The following is a 20,556-nucleotide window of genomic DNA, read 5'->3' as shown; positions in this document are numbered from 1 at the left end:
GCAGGGCATGAGCTCACCCCAAGCAGAGTTCAAACTCACGAATTGTGAGATCATGACCTGAGCCCAAGTCAGATGCTTAACTGAGCTACCCAGGTGCCCAGAGGGGAATCTCTTTCCTTTACAGACTTTCAATCAGTTCTCCTGTTTTAGCCCCTCCAAGGCCCCTTTGTCCAGAGGTACCAGGTGCCTTTGGTTTCTGAGCTTTTTCTGAGATTCTGTGGTGGGAATCTACTTTCTGCTGCAAGTATTTAACTTTTTCCTTCCTTTGAAGTTACTTGTCACTAGTGCATGTGCCTTCCAGCTTCCAAAATTTTGTTGACATCCTTCTGCTCTTGCATCCTTTCCCATTTTCTTCATTTTTTTTTTTTTTCAGGTTTAGGTCTTAAAAAAAACATCTCTTGTCGTTTTAATGGTGTTTCATGAGGGAACACTGATAAATGCAGGCAACACGTTTATGTTGACCCAGCTTATTCATCAGCTTTTCCTTGCTGATTTCCGTTCAGACACAATAGTGTTGGTGTAGTTGATTATTAATACTCTTTCAGAACAATGTTTTTCAGACTTCCCTAATACCAAGTATTACTTAAGGTGCTTGTTAAATATACAGATCACCAGATCTTTCTGCTGAAATATTTCTGATTTTAGTAGGTCTGGATTAGGGTCCAGGAGTGTGTGTGTGGCTGTGTGTGTGTGTGTGTGTGTGTGTGGTGGGTGGTGGGTGTGTATTTTAAACAAATGCCCTAAGATGTGTCTTATCTTCAGGTAAATTTGGAAACTCTGTTTTAGAAGAACCTTTTAAACAATTTATTGCTCCCAAGTCTCTAAGGCAAACTTCTCAGGCTCCACCTAGTATTGCTTTTGTATTCAGACTGTGTTTTAGTCTGTCTGGCTTTGGTCTGGATTTCTAAATTAGAATGTGTGTCCTTCATCTGATTAACTCCTCTCTTCTCTGGTTAAATGCTGGCTGATGTTAATGGCTTTGGCCTTGTGTGACTCCCATTTTTTTTTTTTTTTTTTTTAGCTAGCACTTCTAGACCCATTGGTTCTTGGCCTGTGTGGATGAGGAGGAAATATTAGTTATGAACATTGAGCTACTCTCTGCATAATTTGGCTGTCCAAATCCAGGAATCTGTTAATTTTTTTTTTGGTGAAGTGGAAAATTGACAAGGTTTTGAAAATAGATGTACTAATGATCTGCCTTGGACTAATGCAGAATCATTTTTGGAGATGTTAAAGGATGTGATTTGAAGTTTGTAACTTTGATAATATAAAAGGGCACGTTCTCTTCTCCTTTTTGTATTAAGGATCCCTAAGGCCTAGAAAGGAAAAATGGTTGAACCATTTACTGCCAGTCTGTAAGGCATCTGGAAATGAGATGTTTGTAGCTGCTTTTTGGTTGCTGTGAATTGCTTGGCAGTCAGGAACCAACTAGTACATGTCTTATAATGCAGAGGCCAAGTTTAGGATCCTAGTTCTTGGTTCTTGGAAATCTTGTGGCTGTTATTAGCTAAAATACAGCCTGAGAAAGTCATGTTGGCTCTGACGTAGAGCTGATGTAAATCCTAAGATGAACAACTCCAGAGAAACAGCTCTAATATGTTTTGCAAGTTCCTCTGAAACAGTTTTGGTGAATGAAGCCACAAAAACAGTTCTAAATCTAAAGTGTTATTGTTTGCTAGATTATTGATCTCTGGCTATGTTACAAAACACTACTTTGAACTACTACTGATTTATTGCAGTTGACTGTTTTCTATATATGTTCCCCTACCTTTCCAATACTTTAGTGTTTTCAGGTTAACAGGATTTTTCTCTTTGCTTTGAGGGGTGTAGTAGGTTCTGGTGAGGTCATTCCCTGACCTCTGTTTAGGATAATTTTCAGACATTTCATTTACCCTTGATCTTGCATTAGTTAATCTATAGCCATCTCTTTTATGGAGCCATTCTTTGCTGTTGTGGTTATTTAATTGAACACAAGAGCAGACTTCTCATTGATTTGTCTTCATTTTAGATGAGAGGGCTTGGCTCCTGGGTTGCCCTGTATCTGGGAATAACCCGTGGCACCTAATACATATTACATTAAGTAGTATGTGAATAAGTACACTTCTGAGTTTATGTTTTTAGGGCTTTAAACAAATCTAAGACAAGAGGAAAGAGTCATATTAGGGGAAAAGCTGCATCATGGGATGTGTACTTCCATTTCTTGTTAGAGAAATTATATAGACAGGATTTCCTCATACAGTTACATATCTTTCTTCTGCCTCTTTCCTTTTCTCTTTCAAGGTTGTGTACTGCATATAACAGTGAAAAGTCATTGATGTAGAGAGTAAAAATCCAGCTTTAGTGGTAGAAATTGTAGGATTTTCAGTTTAAATATTCACAGTGTGTATGTGATTTTTTTTTTTTTTTATTACTTGTTTTGGATCGATCCTGTTTGCTGCATAGTTGGATTTCCATGATGGAAAATGCCTACAGTTGGAAGAGTGATTTTTTTTTCCCTTCATGGAGTAACCTTGGAGTTTTAATTAATTCTGTCTGTATGCATGATAGAAATCTGTTTCACCAGTTTTGACTGAATTGAATTTCAAGGGGAAGGTAGCACCTTTTCCATTGAGAGAAGAGGGCTGTGGATTATTTTTAAAGCCTTTTTTCAGGTTGGTGGGAGGGTGGTTAAATATCTGTGACATGAAAGTCATTCTAGTCTGTTTCCTTATGTTTTAGAGAAACCAAAATGCTTTAGTGGAAACCCTCCACTGTATTCTATCCTAGAACACATGAAGGAGTGTTCATAATTCTGTGTTGACATCAGTTCCCACATAATTATAGGAGCCTGTTGTTCGTTAGTCTCCTGGAGTGGCATGTGAATACTCTTAGGTAGCTCCTGGCACTTCTCCCATGTTGAAGTTCTTTCGTTTGGCAACTGGATGCCATTGTGTTTACTGGGGTAATGAGCTCCTACCTCACCATACTGTATTGCTTTTCAGGAGCAAAATTGAAGGGCAGGTGGATAGGCAGACAGATTATCATTAGGTGATTTTTAACCCTGGGAAGCTTCCAGTTAGTGTCTAGGTCCCTAGTTGTGCTTAAACCAAGAGATCAAGTACAGTCTATGGGATTAATGAGATAACCGATTGAACTTGTTTACTCTGGGCGTGAAACCATTGGTTGGTTTAAACTTCTTTAGTATAGGCATGTTGGATGGAGAAGGATACTACTTAAAAAAAATTTTTTTTTGGGGGGCGCCTGGGTGGCTCAGTCAGTTAAGCGGCCGACTTCAGCTCAGGTCATGATCTCGCGGTCTGTGAGTTCGAGCCCCGCGTCGGGCTCTGTGCTGACAGCTCAGAGCCTGGAGCCTGTTTCAGATTCTGTGTCTCCCTCTCTCTCTGCCCCTCCCCTGTTCATGCTCTGTCTCTCTCTGTCTCAACAATAAATAAACGTTAAAAAAAAAAAATTTTTTTTTTTTAACGTTTATTTATTGTTGAGACAGAGAGAGACAGAGTGCGAGTGGGGAAAGGGCAGAGAGAGACACACACACAATCCGAAGCAGGTTCCAGGCTTCGAGCTGTCAGCGCAGAGCCCGATGCGGGGCTCGAACTCACAAACCATGAGATCATGACCTGAGCTGAAGTCGGATGCTTAACCAACTGAGCCACCCAGGTGCCCTGGGATACTACTTTTAAGGGATTTGGAGAATGGCATGTAAGGCCTCAGATTTCATCTTCTACTACTCTTGTCTGTATTCTGTTCTAGCTACCCTGGCTTTCTTACTAGTTCTCTGACATGACAAGCTCATTCTCATCTCAGGGACTTTTTACTTGCCATTTTAAAATTCTTTTTGGAATACTCTTTCCCTAGATGTTCATAGGAGTTGTGTGCTCACGGAGAGACTTCTTTGTGGAGAGCCGGCCCCTCTCCCTGCGACCCTGTCTAAAAGAACACTCCATCTTACTCCTAGTTTCAGCCTTTCTGATTCTCTTTTTTAAATTCTTTTTATCAGTAACTGAGATACAAGATTGTATTTGTTTCCTTGTTTATCTCTTCTAGAACATAAGCCCCAAGATTGTAGAAACTTGTTCAGCCTCTAGAACTGAGTTTATCAACCTCAGCATTATTGATGTTTTGAACTAGATGATTCTTTGTTGTAGGGGACTGTCCTATGCATTATAGAATGTTTTTATCCACTAGAAGCCAGGAGCACCCCCCTAGTCATGACAGTCAAAAATGTCTGTAGACATTGCCAGATGTCTCCTGGGGGACAAAATCATTCCAGCTTAGAATCATTGTTATAGAACAGTGCTTTGGTTCCTAGTGAATGCTTAAGAAATATTTATTGAGGACGCCTGGGTGGCTCGGTTGAGTGTCCGGCTGTTGATTTTAGCTCAGGTCGTGATCTCACAGTTTGTGGGTTCAAGTCCTGTGTCGGACTCTGTGCTGACAGTGCAGAGCCTGCTTGAGATTCTCTGTCTCTGTCTCTCTCTCTCTCTCTCTCTCTCTCTCTCTGCATGCATGCTCTCTCTTCTCTCTCTCAAAGTAAGTAAACTTAAAAAAATATTTATTGAATGGATCAAGTGATGGGTGCTTAATAAATATCATTGGGTGGTAGATGAATTCATGAATGATTGAATTTAACAAGTTAAAAAAATTTCAAACACTGAACTACACACAGTCCCGTGTTTCTTCCTTTCCTGTTTTTCATAGATATCCATTCTTTTTTCTGTTTCTGGCACAATGTCCATCCTTTACTTCTTTTTTTCTACCACTCTTGTTTGCTCTTTCAGACAGTGTTACTCTTTTTTTTTTTTTTATTTAATTATTTATTTTTTTAAATTTACATCCAAATTAGTTAGTATATAGTGCAACAATGATTTCAGGAGTAGATTCCTTAGTGCCCCTTACCCATTTAGCCCATCCCCCCTCTCACAACCCCTCCAGTAACCCTCAGTTTATTCTCCATATTTATGAGTCTCTTCTGTTTTGTCCCCCTCCCTGTTTTTATATTATTTTTGTTTCCCTTCCCTTATGTTCATCTGTTTTGTCTCTTATTAAAGTCCTCATATGAGTGAAGTCATATGATTTTTGTCTTTCTCTGAGTAATCAGACAGTGTTACTCTTAAATTTACTTTTGTTCAGTTCAACACATTACTACTGAACACTTTGTGCTGTAAAGTAATAAAAAAGAAAACTATAGAAAGATGCAGTGCTGTCTGTGCTTTAGAGCTCATTGGGTTAGGGGGTATGTGCAACTCTTGATATCACGGTTGCAGGTTTGAGCCCCATGTTAGGTATGGAGATTACTTACAGATAAAATCTTTATTTAAAAAAAAAGAGCTCATTGGGTTAAATGGACATACATATATGAAATGTTCCTCTAAATTTAATTCTTAGTTTAGAGTAATGTCTACATGGGTACTAATGGGCCAACACAGATTATTTGAGTCAGTAGTAAGTGCTTATCAGAATGGGGTGAAATTACCGATGAATTTGGAATGTAGTTTCAACAAAAATCTATCCATTCACTTTTTACTTTTTTTTTTTTTTTTTAAAGTAGGTTTCATGCCCAGTGCGGGGCCCAACATAGGGCTTGAATTCAAGACCTGAGCTGAGATCCAAGAATCAGATGCTTAACCAACTAAACCACTCAGGCACCCCTACTTTTTACTTATTTTTATTTGTTGCAGTTACCCTTGGTTTTTTGCTATTCTTTTTTGTCTAAAACCTTATTGAGAAATAATACGAAATGGAGTTGTTCATTTTGAACTTGTTTGAGGTAAATGTTTCTAGGGTTTGTTGTGTGATTATGAACATTGGATTCATCAATGGGTTTTTAATGTCTATGCTTGCAAAGTCTTGCCACCCCACCTACCTGGGTTATTGAAGCCTTATTAGGTAATGCTGTAGTTTCTTCTGACTCAGATTAAAGTACACCAAACAAAAACTGCATTCTGCATTTGTGACTTTGTCTCAGGGCAGCTGATTTTCTATTTCTGCCAAACATCTATTATTCCATGTCTGATACTATTAGATTTATTTTGCTTTGAACTGTTGGATCAGAAGAATTCCATTGAGGGGAATGTCTGGAACCTTTCCTCTTGAAGACAAAACTCTCTTTTCTTTAGATGATTTGGAGACAGAGTAGGCAGAGTATTGGTCTTTTAAAGAGTATCTTGAAATGTCTCTTTTATCTATCTCTCGGCTTCTTTATACTGGGGAAAGGTTTAATAGGATAGTAAAGAATTGAACTTGTTTGGGGCACTGGGTGGCTCAGTCGGTTGGGTGTCTGACTTGGGCTCAGGTCATGATCTCACAGCTCATGAGTTCGAGCCCCAATGTCAGGCTCTGTGCTGACAGCTCAGAGCCTGGAGCCTGCTTCGGATTCTGTGTCTCCCTCTCTCTCTCTCTCTGCCCCTCCCTGCTCATGGTCTGTTTCTCTCTCTCTCAAAAAATAAATAAACATTAAAAAAAAAAAAAAGAATTGAACATGTTTTTAAGAAAGGGGAGAGGGGCTCCTGGCTGGCTCAGTAGGTAGAGCATGTGACTCTTGATCTTGGGGTCGTGAGTTTGAGCCCCACATTGGGCATAGAGAATACTTAAAAAAAGAATTTTCTTATTGACATCCCAAATTCATATTCATTTAACTGATTCTTGTAAGGCAGAAGGTAAGGCTCTTGAGACTTTGCTGAGGGAGGCAGGCTACTTTTTAAGGTCAGTTTTTTTTTTTTCCCTTGTGGGATTTTGTTGGGTACTTCAGTACAAAAACTGTAATTTACAAGATAATCAAAGGTGAGATGAAAGGAGAGTGCTGTTACTTAAGGTCTCTTAGAATGAAAGTACATGGCATTAAGATTTAAAATTAAAAACCTTTTTTCTTTTAAAAATAACTTGTAATTGAGACTTGAGGTTTTTTTTTTTTTTTTTTTTTTTTTTTTTTGTTTTTTTTTTTTTTGAGAGAGTGTGAGCAGGAGAGGGGCACAGATAGAGTGGGATAGAAGATCTGAAGCAGGCTCTGTGCTGATAGCAGCAAGCCCAATGCAGGGCTTGAACTTATGAACCGTGAGATCATGACCTGAATCAAAGTCAGATGCTCAACTGACTGAGCCACCCAGGTACCCTGAAACTTGAGTTTTATAATAATAGCAGAATGCCATTTCAATAAAGGCCCCAAATGGTAGTGGTAACTAGAATATCTCTGAGATTATTTTAAGTATATGAAAATAGCAACAACTAAATTAGATTCTTCATTTATCAAATGTGAAAAGTTGATGTCTTTTTTTTCTTTTTATATATAGAGAGAATGCATGCAGAGGGAGAGAGAATCTTAAGCAGGCTGCATGTCCAACACAGAGCCCAAGCTCAATGCAGTGCTCAATCCCATGACCCTGGGATTGTGACCTGAGCTGAGATCAAGAGTCGGATGCTCAACTGACTGAGCCACCCAGGAGACCCTAAATTTTTTTTTTTAAGTAGGCTCCATGCACAGCATGGAGCCAATATGGGACTTGAACTCACAACGCTGAGATAAAGAACTAAGCTGAGATTAAGAGTCAAACACTCGGGGCACCTGGGTGGCTTAGTCAGTTGAGCGGCCGGCTTCGGCTCAGGTCATGATCTCACGCCGTGAGTTCAAGCCCCGTGTCGGGCTCTGTGCTGACAGCTCGGAGCCTGGAGCCTGTTTCGGATTCTGTGTCTCCCTCTCTCTGACCCTCCCCCATTCATGCTCTGTCTCTCTCTGTCTCAAAAATAAATAAACGTTAAAAAAAAAATTAAAAAAAAAAAAAGAGTCAAACACTCAACTGACTGAAACACCCAGGCGCCCTGATAGCAACTCAGCATTTTTTTTTAACACCTTATTTTTAAGTAATTACACCCAACATGGGGCTCAAATTTACAACCTGGAGATCAAGAGTCTCGTGCTCTACTGATTGAGCCAGCCAGGAGCCCCTTCAATGTCTTTGTACTCAGGAAGTTTGCTCTTACAAAATACGTATTTGGAATGAAACATTAGGAAATTGAATAGAAAACTAGGTTTTGTCTTTTGAGGAACAGAAGAGAGTGCATTGCTTTTTAAAAGTGCGTTGTTTGAATTTTATGAAGACTTATCTCTGAGTTCTGTGATAATTTTGACATCAGAAAGATTTGAAATACTGCTTTCTGAACTCGATTTAAAAGAAACGGACTCCTGAGGATGTGAATGAAAAGCTTATTCTGTCATGGTTTTTGAGGTAGAAGGGCTTACAAAGGGAATGAGAACTTGTGTGTTGATGAACTGGAGGCAGCCTCACAACATTTCTGAAAATCAAGGACTCTGAAGAGCACAGATGGTGAGGTTTTATAGTTCTCATTTAAAAGATCAGAAAGGAAAGACTTAAAATTCTGTAGAGAACCCTCTTTTTAGGTTTAGGTTTAATCTCAGGGTTGTTAGTTTTTAAAAATTGCAATAGACAGTGCTTCTGGAAGGGCTGGAATTTGTCCTTTGTTTAAAAGTAGCTGGCCATGGGGCACCTGGGTGGCTCAGTCAGTTGAGCGCCTGACTCTTGATTTTGTCTCAGGTCATGATCCCAGGGTCTTGGGATTGAGGCCCAAGTGGAGCTTGTTTAAGATTCTCTCCCTCCCTGCCTCTCTCCCCCGCTTGCATGTGCACACTCCTACATGCTCTCTTTCTATAATAATAATAATAATAATAATAATAATAATAATAATAAAAAATAAAAGTAATTGGCCACTAAAACTTGTTATTCTGTTACAAAACTTTAGGAACTGTTTTGGTTCACTTGTTTTTAACTAAAAGCAGACCCTCTACTTTGGCTTAGTGATTGTTATCCATCTTAAATTAGCTTGAATAAAGCTTTTGGGGATTTTCAGGGAAAGGAATGTTGTATTAATGTAAATTTACTTAAGTTGGGCTGCTCTTGGGAAACCTAGAGAGAGCTGTTTGTATTCTGTTAATAAAATAGAAATTTGGTGTGGGTTGAATTTTCATTTGGGGAAAATACTAGAAAATTGTTAAACCAGTTTCCAGCAGAAATGATTTCCGTGGCGATTAACGAAATTGCAGGAGATCAGAAGGGCTGGTGTTGAGTCCTAATTCTGCAGTTTACTCCAAAGTGATCTTGTGCAATGCCCTTACTTAGATCAGTCTTTTTCTCTAGTGTGCATGCATGCATGCAATTGTATCCACTCCTGGAGCTTTAGTGTCCTTACCTGTAAGATGGAAAGCAGTGATACCCTACCATAGCATATTGTTGTATAATAAGTGTCAATAATAGGAGCATGTCACGCATGCAGTCTATGGAGGCAGAAGAAAGGTTGAAAGCCATACTGGTTGTCAACACTAAAATCTGTCACATGATGGTGATTTTTTTTTTTTTTTAATGGATCTATTTTGAAGTTGGAGTTTGAATTGAGCCTATTTTATTAAAAACAAATTTTTTTTTTTAACGTTTATGTATTTTTGAGACAGAGAGAGACAGAGCATGAATGCAGGAGGGTCAGAGAGAGAGGGAGACACAGAATCTGAAACAGGCTCCAGGCTCCGAGCTGTCAGCACAGAGCCCGACGCGGGGCTTGAACTCATGGACGTGAGATCATGACCTGGGCCGAAGTCGGACGCTCAACCGACTGAGCCACCCAGGGGCCCCGAATTGAGCCTATTTTAAAAGAAGGTGTCTGTAACTGTGTAATTAATATAACTAGTCTTTTCCAGTAGATTGCTTTATAGAAAATATATGCCTTGCTAGAGAATTTCTATTTTGCCTAATAAATGATGGTCACTGTAAGGCATAAGGTTGTTCTTCTAGATCACTCCTTACTTTGTAGCATGTAGGTTGGATCACTTGTGGATATGAAAAGAATTAGAGATTTGTCTGAATCTCTTTTCCAGGTCATTCTAGGAGACCATTTCAGTCATGGCAATGGCAAAGGTAGGTAGAACTGGGAACTCAGAAAAGGCAGGAATTGAGGTGACTGGAATTAGTTGAAAATGTTTGTTTCTGAGTAGATTATTATTTTTGCCTATTGTTTACTGTTAGCTTTTAATTTTTTTTAACTTTATGTATTTTGAGAGAGGGTGCGAGGGGGGAGTGGGGTGGGGAGAGAATCCTAAGCAGGCTCTGCGCTGTCAGCACAGAGCCCAGTGAGGGGCTCTATCTCACAAACCATGAGATCGTGACCTGAGCTGAAATCAAGAGTCAGACACTTAACCGACTGAGCTATCCAGGCACCCCTGCTAGCTTTTTAAAAATGTTTTGGGGGCGCCTGGATGGCTCAGTCGGTTAAGCGTCCGACTTCGGCTCAGGTCATGATCTCACGGTCCGTGAGTTCGAGCCCCGCGTCGGGCTCTGTGCTGACAGTTCAGAGCCTGGAGCCTGCTTCCGATTCTGTGTCTCCCTCTCTCTCTGACCCTCCCCCGTTCATGCTCTGTCTCTCTCTGTCTCAAAAATAAATGAACATTAAAAAAAAAAAAAAAAAGAATGCTTTGGGGGAACTGTCAGAGTGAACCCAGAAAATTCAAACAGAAGAAAATTTTTTCATCTCTGTAATCTTTATTTTAAATTTGCATCCCCCCTCCCAATTACAGGTAGATCGTGAGGATTTACTATTTTGATCAATTTTAAAAAATATTTTTGTTTTTTATATTCTAGAGACAGCCAAGGTGGGGAGAGGGGCAGAGGAAGAGAGAGAGAATCTTGAGCAGGCTCCATGCTCAGCGCTCCATCCCACGGTCCTGGGATCATGACCTGAGCCGAGATCAAGAGTCAGACACTCAATCGACCGAGTCACCCAGCCTCCCCTATTTTAATCAGTTTTTAAAGCCCAGTATGTTAGATCCCTGGCAAAGAAAAACTAGACTCAGCTTTGAAACAGAAATGGTGTTTCCCTTGGAGAGCAGTCAACTTCTTGATTCTTGCAGTGAGTTCAGACACCATTTCCCATGGGAACCATCTAGCCAGAGTACTGTCCAGTTTTGTGATTGGAGCAAAAAGCTCTGTTGGGCATCCAACCTATAGTGGCATTACTGGAAGGGTTGGGATTTTGAAGACTTTCATAGTCATGTTTCTAATCAAATTCGAACCACTTCTAAAGATTTTTAGTTTCGGGGCGCCTGGGTGGCGCAGTCGGTTAAGCGTCCGACTTCAGCCAGGTCACGATCTCGCGGTCTGTGAGTTCGAGCCCCGCGTCAGGCTCTGGGCTGATGGCTCGGAGCCTGGAGCCTGTTTCTGATTCTGTGTCTCCCTCTCTCTCTGCCCCTCCCCGTTCATGCTCTGTCTCTCTCTGTCCCAAAAATAAATAAAAAACGTTGAAAAAAAAATTTAAAAAAAAAAAAAAAAAAAAAAGATTTTTAGTTTCTTAGAACCTTTGAAATATTTGCTCTTTATTTTCATCACTGAGGAAGTGTTTAAATGGTTTTGAGAATACTGAGAGAAGTGTTTAAGTCATACCCTTTATTCACAGGGAAATTGTGATCACCCTTGTAAAGAGTTCAGAACCAACCCTCCTCAAGTGGATTGTCATGCTGGTTTGATCTTTTAAACTTGGCTTGGTACACATGGTCTCTCATCTGTGCTAGGGGCTACTTGTGAGATTTCTTGGGTCATAATCTAATCACCTTGCTTTTCTGGAAGCAGTTCTTTCATGGATTAATTGGTGAAGTTGTACCTTTCTTGTCATCTGTAATTTGTACTCTCAGTGCTAATACTATTTTGGCTTTGATTTTTGGGGGAGAGAGGGTCAAGAAGTGGGATTTCCTTGGGACAAACTTTTTGGGGAAGTTTTGCTCTTGAGTTTTGGTTTTATCTTTGCCCCCTACTTTAATGTCTTAACGTAAGACATTTCCCTGGTTTTAATCTCATTTGTAAAATGAGGATCACTTACAGACTATAATAATTGGGGGACAGCTGTATAGTTTTTTGTGTGTGTCCTGAGAAGTAGCTAAATTCTCACATGGTGTTTATGCTCTGATCAGATTCCAAGGATGTGAGTATAGTAGGGGTCAGTAGACTGGCCAGTGAGTCAGATCTGGGCCGTGGTCTGTTTTTCTATGACCTGTGAATAAATGGTTTTTGTATTTTTAAAATGTAAAAATGTAGTTTTAAAATGTAAAAATCAAGAGTGAGAAGATACACCACAGACTGGGAGAAAATATTTGCAGAAGACACATCTGGTAAAGGACTGTATCCAAAACAGACAAAGACTCTTAAAACTCAACAATAAGAAAACAACCTTATTAGAAACTGTGCAAAAGACCTAAACAGACACCTCACCAAAAAAGATACACAGATGGGAAGTAAGCATATGAAAAGGGTTTTAACTTCATACGTTATCAGGGAATTGAAAATTAAAACAGTGAGATAGTGCTACTACACACCTATCTAAAACACTGACAGCACCAAATGCTGGCAGGGATGTGGAGCAGCAGGAACTCTCATCCATTGCTGGTGGGAATGCAAAATGGTGCAGTCACTTGGAAGACATTTGGGCAGTTTGTTATCCAGTGTAGCTCTTACCATATGATATGGCAGTCACACTCAGTGGTATTTACTCAAATGAGCAAAAAATTTATGTCTACGTGAAAACTTGCACAAGAATATTTATAGCAGCTATATTCATAATTGTTAAAACTTGGAAGCAGCCAAGGTGTCTTTCAGTAGGTGAATGGATAAACAAGCTGTTGCACATGAAGACAGTGGAATATTATTGAGCACTAATAAAGCTATCAAGCTATGAAAAGGCATGGAAGAAACTTAAATGCATATTACTAATAGAAAGAAGCCAATCTGAAAAAGGCTACGTATTATATGATTCCAACTATATGACATTCTAGAAAAGACAAAACTATGGAGACAGTAAAAAAGAGCAATGGTTAGGGGAAAGGAGGGATAAATAGGCAGAGTACAGATTTTTAGGACAGTGAAACTATTCTGTATGATGCTACAGTGGTATGTAGTTGTCATTACACATTTGTCCAAACAAAATACGTCACCAAGAGTAAGCCCTAATGTAAACTATGGACTTTGGTAATGAGGTGTCCATTGTATCAAATGTTCCACTGCAGGATGTCGATAACGGAGGCTGTGTATGTGTGTGTCAGGGGAACAGGAATATATGGGTACTCTCTGTACTGTCTGCTCAATTTTGCTGTCAACCTAAAACTGCTCTTTTTTTTTTTTTTTTTTTAATTTTTTTTTCAACGTTTTTTATTTATTTTTGGGACAGAGAGAGACAGAGCATGAACGGGGGAGGGGCAGAGAGAGAGGGAGACACAGAATCGGAAACAGGCTCCAGGCTCCGAGCCGTCAGCCCAGAGCCTGACACGGGGCTCGAACTCACAGACCGCGAGATCGTGACCTGGCTGAAGTCGGACGCTTAACCGACTGCGCCACCCAGGCGCCCCTGCCTAAAACTGCTCTTTTTTTTAATGTTTATTTTTGAGAGAGACAGAGTGCAGGTGGGGAAGGGGCAGAGAGAGAGGGCGACACAGACACAGAATCTGAAGCAGGCTCCAGGCTCTGAGCTGTCAGCCACAGAGCCCGACGTGGGGCTCGAACTCATGAGCCATGAGACCATGACCTGAGCCGAAGTTGGACACTTAACTGACTGAGCCACCCAGGTGCCCCTAAAACTAGTTTGTTTAAAAATTTTTGCCAAAATAGGGGCGCCTGGGTGGCGCAGTCGGTTAAGCGTCCGACTTCAGCCAGGTCACGATCTCGCGGTCCGTGAGTTCGAGCCCCGCGTCAGGCTCTGGGCTGACGGCTCGGAGCCTGGAGCCTGTTTCCGATTCTGTGTCTCCCTCTCTCTCTGCCCCTCCCCCGTTCATGCTCTGTCTCTCTCTGTCCCAAAAATAAATAAAAAAAAAAAAACATTAAAAAAAAAAAAAAAAATTAAAAAAAAAATTTTTTTGCCAAAATAAAATCAAAGAATAAAATGTTACAGAGACCATATGTGGCCTATAAAGCCTAAAATATTAATATTTCTTACCTGACCTTCTACAGAAAATATTTACCGAACCCTAGACTATATCACAGAAGAACTAGGAGAAGAGTTGCTTGGTTTCTCTCTGGTATCCTGTCCTGCCTGGTCCCCTAAGTCCCCCTGAGTACTCAGTGTCTCTGATGGCAGAGTTGTTCTTAAGAATTTCCATTTCATTTGCAGGTATATGAGTGACCTAAAGCTGCAAATTAAAACGGAGAGAAAGCAGTATCAACTGCGAGCAGGGCAAGGATGCCAATTCCTCCTCCCCCTCCACCACCCCCTGGTCCTCCTCCACCTCCCACTTTTAATCAGGTATGTACTTCTTCCACCTGGCTATCTCAAAACCTTAATGGATACTTAGGGCTTCCTGGTGTAAGACATGGAGTACTCAAAGATACGTGGCATAGAAAGATGGAGAAAAAAATGCATGAAGTCTCTCCTCATTAACTGTTTCTGATTCTTGAATGGTCCTCTTAGGACTATAATGGCTTATCTTGGTTTTTTTTTTGGCCGGGTTCAGTATAAATGGAGATTTGGACAAGTCACATCAGAACAGGAACTAGTCTTTTGCCCCAAAACTATTCTATAAAGGTGAGCACAGCATTTCTCTGGCATTGTTGAGAAAAGGGACGGCAACTCCTGGTTGTTACTTGCTACTGTTTCATCTCCTTTTCTTTCACTCCAAACCAGTTCATCCTAAGGCCAAGTCCATTAAGTCTACTACACCATCAAAAAAGAAAGGAGTTTCCAGAAAATATTAGTACGAAGACTTAAAGGTTTGATAACAGAAGGAAAAAAAAGCAATGTGGCTTCTGAACCGAAGAGGCAACCATGTTTACTATATGTGGATTGTGATATCTGGTGTTACATGAGAAAGAAGCAACTTGGGTGCTTTCTCTCTCTCTCTCTCTCTCTCTCTCTCTTTTTTTTTTTAAGTAATTTTTATACCCAACGTAGGGTAGAATTCAAAGATCAAGAGTTTCATGCTCTACCAACTGAGCCAGCCAGGCATGCCTGCTTTATCTCATTTTTGTAAAATTTTAAAGCAAAAGAAACTTGAGGGAATGAATATCGTGTGTGTGTGTGTGTGTGTGTGTGTGTGTGTGTGTGTAGCAGATGAGAAATAGTGCCTGAAAGTGTCGGTGTAAGTGTGTCTTAGGTGTTTAACAGATGAGAGGTAGTACCCCTAAGGAGGCAAAGTGACTTGCCTAGCTAATTTATTTTAGAACTAGGACTAGAGTTCAGGTCTGCCCACTTGTTTTTTTTCCGTAAGTTCTGGTTTTCAGACATTTTGTTGGAGGGTATGTATGAACCCTCTTTCTGGATGAAATTTTATGTGGAAGCCCAATAAGTGAAATGGAAAGCAGAGCTGCTCTGGTCATAGTGGGATTCAAGGACCCAAAGTATATCCTTGGATCTGTATAACTTCCTGGGTTAATGCTCTGCATCATGCTGTCTTAGTCATTTACTCAGTAGCCTTTTGTTGTGTACTTGACCATGTCAGAGACTTGGCTTGGCATACAACTTAGAAAATCCAGATAATTTTACTCCATACTTCTTTCTATATTGCTTGACTCTTTCCCAATAAGATTTATTTATGTAATTGAAAGAGAGGGAAAACATGCAGATAAGAAAAACAGATTAAAAATAATCTGTAATACCATTGGCCAGAAAGGACAATTTCTGCCTTCAAAGGCTCCAGCACAATGGGTGAAACAGACAAGTCAGCAGGCAAATTCCATGCTACACAGAGATAAATGAAGCCATAAAGGAGCAGGCCTCACCTACCGGCTCTGGAGGGAGTGGAGGCAGTCAGAGGCGGCTTCTAGTCAGGAGGTGATACTTGAGGGGAGTCTTAACAGATGAGTAGCATTTAGCCAGAAAGTGAAGAGTGAGGGCAGGCACTTGGTATTGAAGTAGAACGGAAGGGTGCTGATGTGTGGGAAAGCACACCCAGGATCGGATCATTGCTGGAGGGGTGTGGTGGGAAATGAAGCTGGAGGCAGGCACAGGCTGAGAGGGTTTGGGTTTTTCTCCAGGCAGTGATAGGGAGGTAGTGTATTTTTAACAGCAGGAATCAACTGATTGGGTGCATTAGAAAAGTGTGGATAGTAGGTTGGGGTTGAGACTGGAGACAGAAGGCTGTTACAGTTGAAAATCGAGAGTTTTGCACTAACACAGCAAAGATGGAAGAAATGAAGATGAGAGGCATTTAGAAAGTAAAATCTTTTTTTTTTAAGTTTATTTTGAGCGAGAGCGAGTGCGCGCGTGCATGGAGGAGGGGCAGAGAGAGAAGGAGAGAGAGAATCCCAAGTAGGCTGTTGCGGTGCTTGAACTCACTAACCCATGAAATCATGACCTGGGCCGAAATTGAGTTGGATGCTTAACAAACTGAGCCAGCCAGGCGCCCCTAGAAAGTAAAATCTTAAAGAGTTGGTAACAGTTGTAAGACTGAGGAAGAGGAAGGAAGTTGGAATGACTCTAGTTTGGGGGACTGAATGTTGTTGACAAAGAGAAACAGGTTTGTGGAGGAGGATATGAACTCAATTTTGCATATGTTTAGTAATGTTTTAATAATTTTCTCTTTACAAAAGTAATGAGTAAGAAATTTATGAACTATGGCTTGGATGCCTGGCTGGCTCACTTGGTAGAACATGGGACTCTTGATCTTGGGGTTGTGAGTTTAAGCCCCATCGTGGGCATAGGATTTATTTTTAAAAGAAAGAAATTGGGGCTCCTGGGTGGCTCAGTTGGTTGAGCGTCTGACTATTGATTTCAGCTTAGGTCATGATCGTAGGGTCAGGGGATCAAGTCCCACATTGGGCTTTTAGCTGACAGCACGGAGCCTGCTTGGGAATCTTTTTCTCCCCCTCTCTCTGCCCCTTCCCTGCTCTCTTTCTCTCTCTCAAAATAAATAAACATTTAAAAAAGAAATGTATTAACTATGGATAAGTATAAAGATAAATATAAAGGATTATACTTAATCCAATGATTCATAATAGTTTTGTGTATATCCGTCCCCTCCCTTCCTCCCTTTTATCTGGGCCTTTTTTCTACTTTTTTAAAAAGGAGGCTGTGCTGTATATACATACTGATTTGTTTTGTTTTCTTTTCCCCTCCCCCACGCTGCTATGCGTACTGAGTTCTAATCTGCTTACTCATTAATACATCATGAATGACTTCTCACATCATTAAATGGTTAGTGCTATCATTAAAAAAATTTTTTTACTGTATTAAAAATGTGGAAAAAAATAGAGAATGCCAATAAAAATAGAAAATGTTAAACTGTCAATAATTAACCTTTGTTAGCATCTTACGTTTTACATATTTATGATAGGAAAACTAGAAAATTCAAGTAAATATAGAGAAGTATTACCCCAAATTAACTTTTGTTAGTACCTGTGTATATCCTGCAGATGTTCTATATAGATGTACCTTGAAATTTAGCTACTGCTTTTATTTTTTTATTTATTTATTTTTTTTATTTATTTTTGGGACAGAGAGAGACAGAGCATGAACGGGGGAGGGGCAGAGAGAGAGGGAGACACAGAATCGGAAACAGGCTCCAGGCTCCGAGCCATCAGCCCAGAGCCTGACGCGGGGCTCGAACTCACGGACCGCGAGATCGTGACCTGGCTGAAGTCGGACGCTTAACCGACTGCGCCACCCAGGCGCCCCTAGCTACTGCTTTTATTGAGTTCTTTTTATACATCAGGCACTGTGATAAGCTCTTGAAAAATGTTTTTTTTTTTTTTTAAATTTTTTAATGTTTATTTTTTTGAGGAGAGGGGGGATAGAGATGGGGGAGGGGTCCCTGAAGCAGGCTCTAGGCTCCCGAGTTGTCAGCACAGAGCCCAATGTGGGGCTCAAACATACCAACCTACCAACCACAAGATCATGACCTGAGCCAAAGTTGGGCACTTAACTGACTGAGCCACCCACCCAGGCACCCCAAAAAGTGTTATTTCATTTAATTTTCAAAACTACCCTATGAGATAGGTTCTATTATTTTTCCTGTTCTATAGAAGAGAAAATGAATCCAAATCCTCTGAAGTGTATTGTTTTATAATCTTTTTTACTTGACTGTGTCACACATTTACTGCTGTGTAAAGATATTTACTGCCACATCTTGAAGAACTTAACTGGCATTCCCTTCTTTGCTTGTGCCATCAGTGTTCCCTTATTGAACTTTCGATTATTTTCAGTTCTTTGCTATTATAAACTTTTTTGCAATTATTAACATGTTTGTATACTTCTCTCGTTGTTTGTTTTTTTTTTAAGTTTTCATTTATTTTGAGAGAGAAAGACACACACACACACACACACACACACACACACACACACACAGCATGAGTAGGGGAGCGACAGAGAGAGGGAGAGATACAGAACCCCAAGCAGGTTCCATGCTCTCAGTGCAGAGCCCAGCATGGGGCTTGAACCCACGAAGCCGTGGGATCATGACCTGAGCTGAAATCGAGAGTTGGGACACCTAACCGACCTAGCCACCAGGTGCCCCTCTACTTGTTTTCTTGAAGTTAATTCCTGGAGATAGAATTCTTGTGGTAGACTTTCTGAAGATGTTTGATACATAAACTACTTTCTAGAAAGATGATACTAATCTGTCTTACTCCAGGTGATACAAGAGTACCTGTTTCCCTGAATCGTTATGACCACCATAAGACAGTTACTTGTTCTTCACATTTTTTTGAGCACCCTCAGTGTGTCAGGCACTGTACAACAGTGAGCAGTGGATGCTGCCTTCTGCAGCTAGCAGTCTCCTGTTAGAATTTTACCTTTTACCAGTTTCATTGGTAAATGATGATACTGTGTTTTAGCCTGAAAAATTTTTTTTTGTGGTTGAATTTTTTTCGTATATGCTGGTTCTCTGATTTCTTTTACGCAGTTCATATCCTTTGCTTATTATCCTGTTGATTTATAAGTCCTCTTTATGTTAATGCTGTATAGATTTAGGACATTATCTTTATGTGTTACAGATGATTTTTTCTTCCAGTATATCATCTGATTATATTCCTAAGTAAATAAAAGTCTTTCGGTCTTTCCCTATTTTAGTTGTCATATTCTTCCCTTTATGTGTTTTTCCATATAGTACTTCTGTGAGTTTTTTTTTTTACATTTACATTAAAAAAATTTTTTTTAATGTTTATTTTTGAGAAAAAGACAGTGCAGGTGGGGGAGGGGCAGAGAGAAGAGGGAGACACAGAATCTGAAGCAGGCTCCAGGCTCTGGGCTGTCAGCACAGAGCCCAGCATTGGGCTCGAACTCATAAACCTTGAGATCATTACCAGAGCTGAAGTTGGACACTTAACTGATTAAGCCACCCAGGCATCCCTACATTTACATTTTATAACTCAGCTAGAATTTGTTTGAGAAGAAGTTGTGAGGTAGGGGTTTAACTTTATTATTTTTTCCCCAAATTAACTAGTTATTATCAGTAGCTTATATTTATTTATTTATTTTTTATTTTTTTTTTTTCAACATTTTTTATTTATTTTTGGGACAGAGAGAGACAGAGCATGAACGGGGGAGGGGCAGAGAGAGAGGGAGACACAGAATCAGAAACAGGCTCCAGGCTCCGAGCCATCAGCCCAGAGCCTGACGCGGGGCTCGAACTCACGGACCGCGAGATCGTGACCTGGCTGAAGTCGGACGCCTAACCGACTGCGCCACCCAGGCGCCCCAGTAGCTTATATTTAATAATCAGTGCTTTCTGCACTGCTGAAATACACTTTTATTATTTCTTACATAGATCTAGGTTTGTTTATGGACTTTCTGTTTTGTTCCATTTATCTAGCTGTCTGTCCCTGTGCTCCCCTTGTAGTCGATTCTAGCTTTTGGTGGCGCAAGTCCTATTTTCTTAGTTTTTTTTCCCTCTGCTTAATCTTCCAGATGGATTTTAGAATCCTTTTTTTTAATGATTTCCAAAAAATTCTATTGTGTGGTTATTTTTTAAAAGCTATACATTTAAAAATTTTGTAAGGAACATGGTATGTATGATGTGTTTCATTTTAGGTATATGTGGGATATTCATTTGGAGATGTCCTGGAGACATTGGCACACATGGGTATGAAGCTCAGGGCCAGAAGTGGTGATGAGATAGAAAGATTAGAGATACTAGAGCTTATCAGTGGTATTGAAACCATGGGACTGGATGAGCTTGCTTGGGGAGGTTTAGATGGAGGCTGAGGATAGGGCTCTGAAATGGCATTTAAGAGGTAGGTGGAAGGTGAAGAACTCAAAAGTAAATCTACAGGGGGGCTCCTGAGTGGCTCAGTCGGTTAAGCGTCTTGACTTTAGTTGAGGCCATGATCTCGTGGTTCTTGAGTTCAAGCCCCGCATCAGGCTCTGTCCTGACAGCTCAGAGCCTGGAGTCTGCTTTGGATTCTATCTCCCCCTTGCTCTCTGCCCCTCCCCAACTCATGCTCTGTCTCTCTCTCTCAAAGATAAATAAACATTAAAAAAAAATTCAAAAAAGAAAAAGAAATATGTTGTTGGAAGAGACCATAGGGAAAGTGGGAAAGGCATGGGCTTTACACAATCAGACCAGCTCTGCATTTACTAACCATGTGACATTAA

General features: G+C 40.3%; 1 protein-coding gene across 4 annotated transcripts in view; it reads left to right on the top strand.

Annotated features, from left to right (window-relative positions):
• WIPF2 (WAS/WASL interacting protein family member 2) overlaps positions 1–20,556 on the top strand; it is a 51,486-nt gene that overhangs the window by 13,201 nt on the left and 17,729 nt on the right. Inside the window, exons 1-3 of one of the 4 annotated variants that reach the window (XM_058703750.1) lie at positions 14,143–14,274; positions 14,483–14,553; positions 14,653–17,160. In XM_058703750.1, the coding sequence (XP_058559733.1) occupies positions 17,158–17,160 (3 nt within the window). In that variant the 5' untranslated portion in view covers positions 14,143–14,274; positions 14,483–14,553; positions 14,653–17,157. Of the gene's footprint in view, positions 1–9,874; positions 9,915–14,142; positions 14,275–14,482; positions 17,161–20,556 lie in introns of those variants that run through there. The other 3 variants (XM_058703748.1, XM_058703749.1, XM_058703747.1) reach the window with 3 other exon arrangements.

The sequence above is a fragment of the Neofelis nebulosa genome, chromosome 16 (assembly GCF_028018385.1).
Source record: "Neofelis nebulosa isolate mNeoNeb1 chromosome 16, mNeoNeb1.pri, whole genome shotgun sequence".
Taxonomy (NCBI): Eukaryota; Metazoa; Chordata; class Mammalia; order Carnivora; family Felidae; genus Neofelis; species Neofelis nebulosa.
This window is presented reverse-complemented; position numbering and strand designations above follow the sequence as displayed.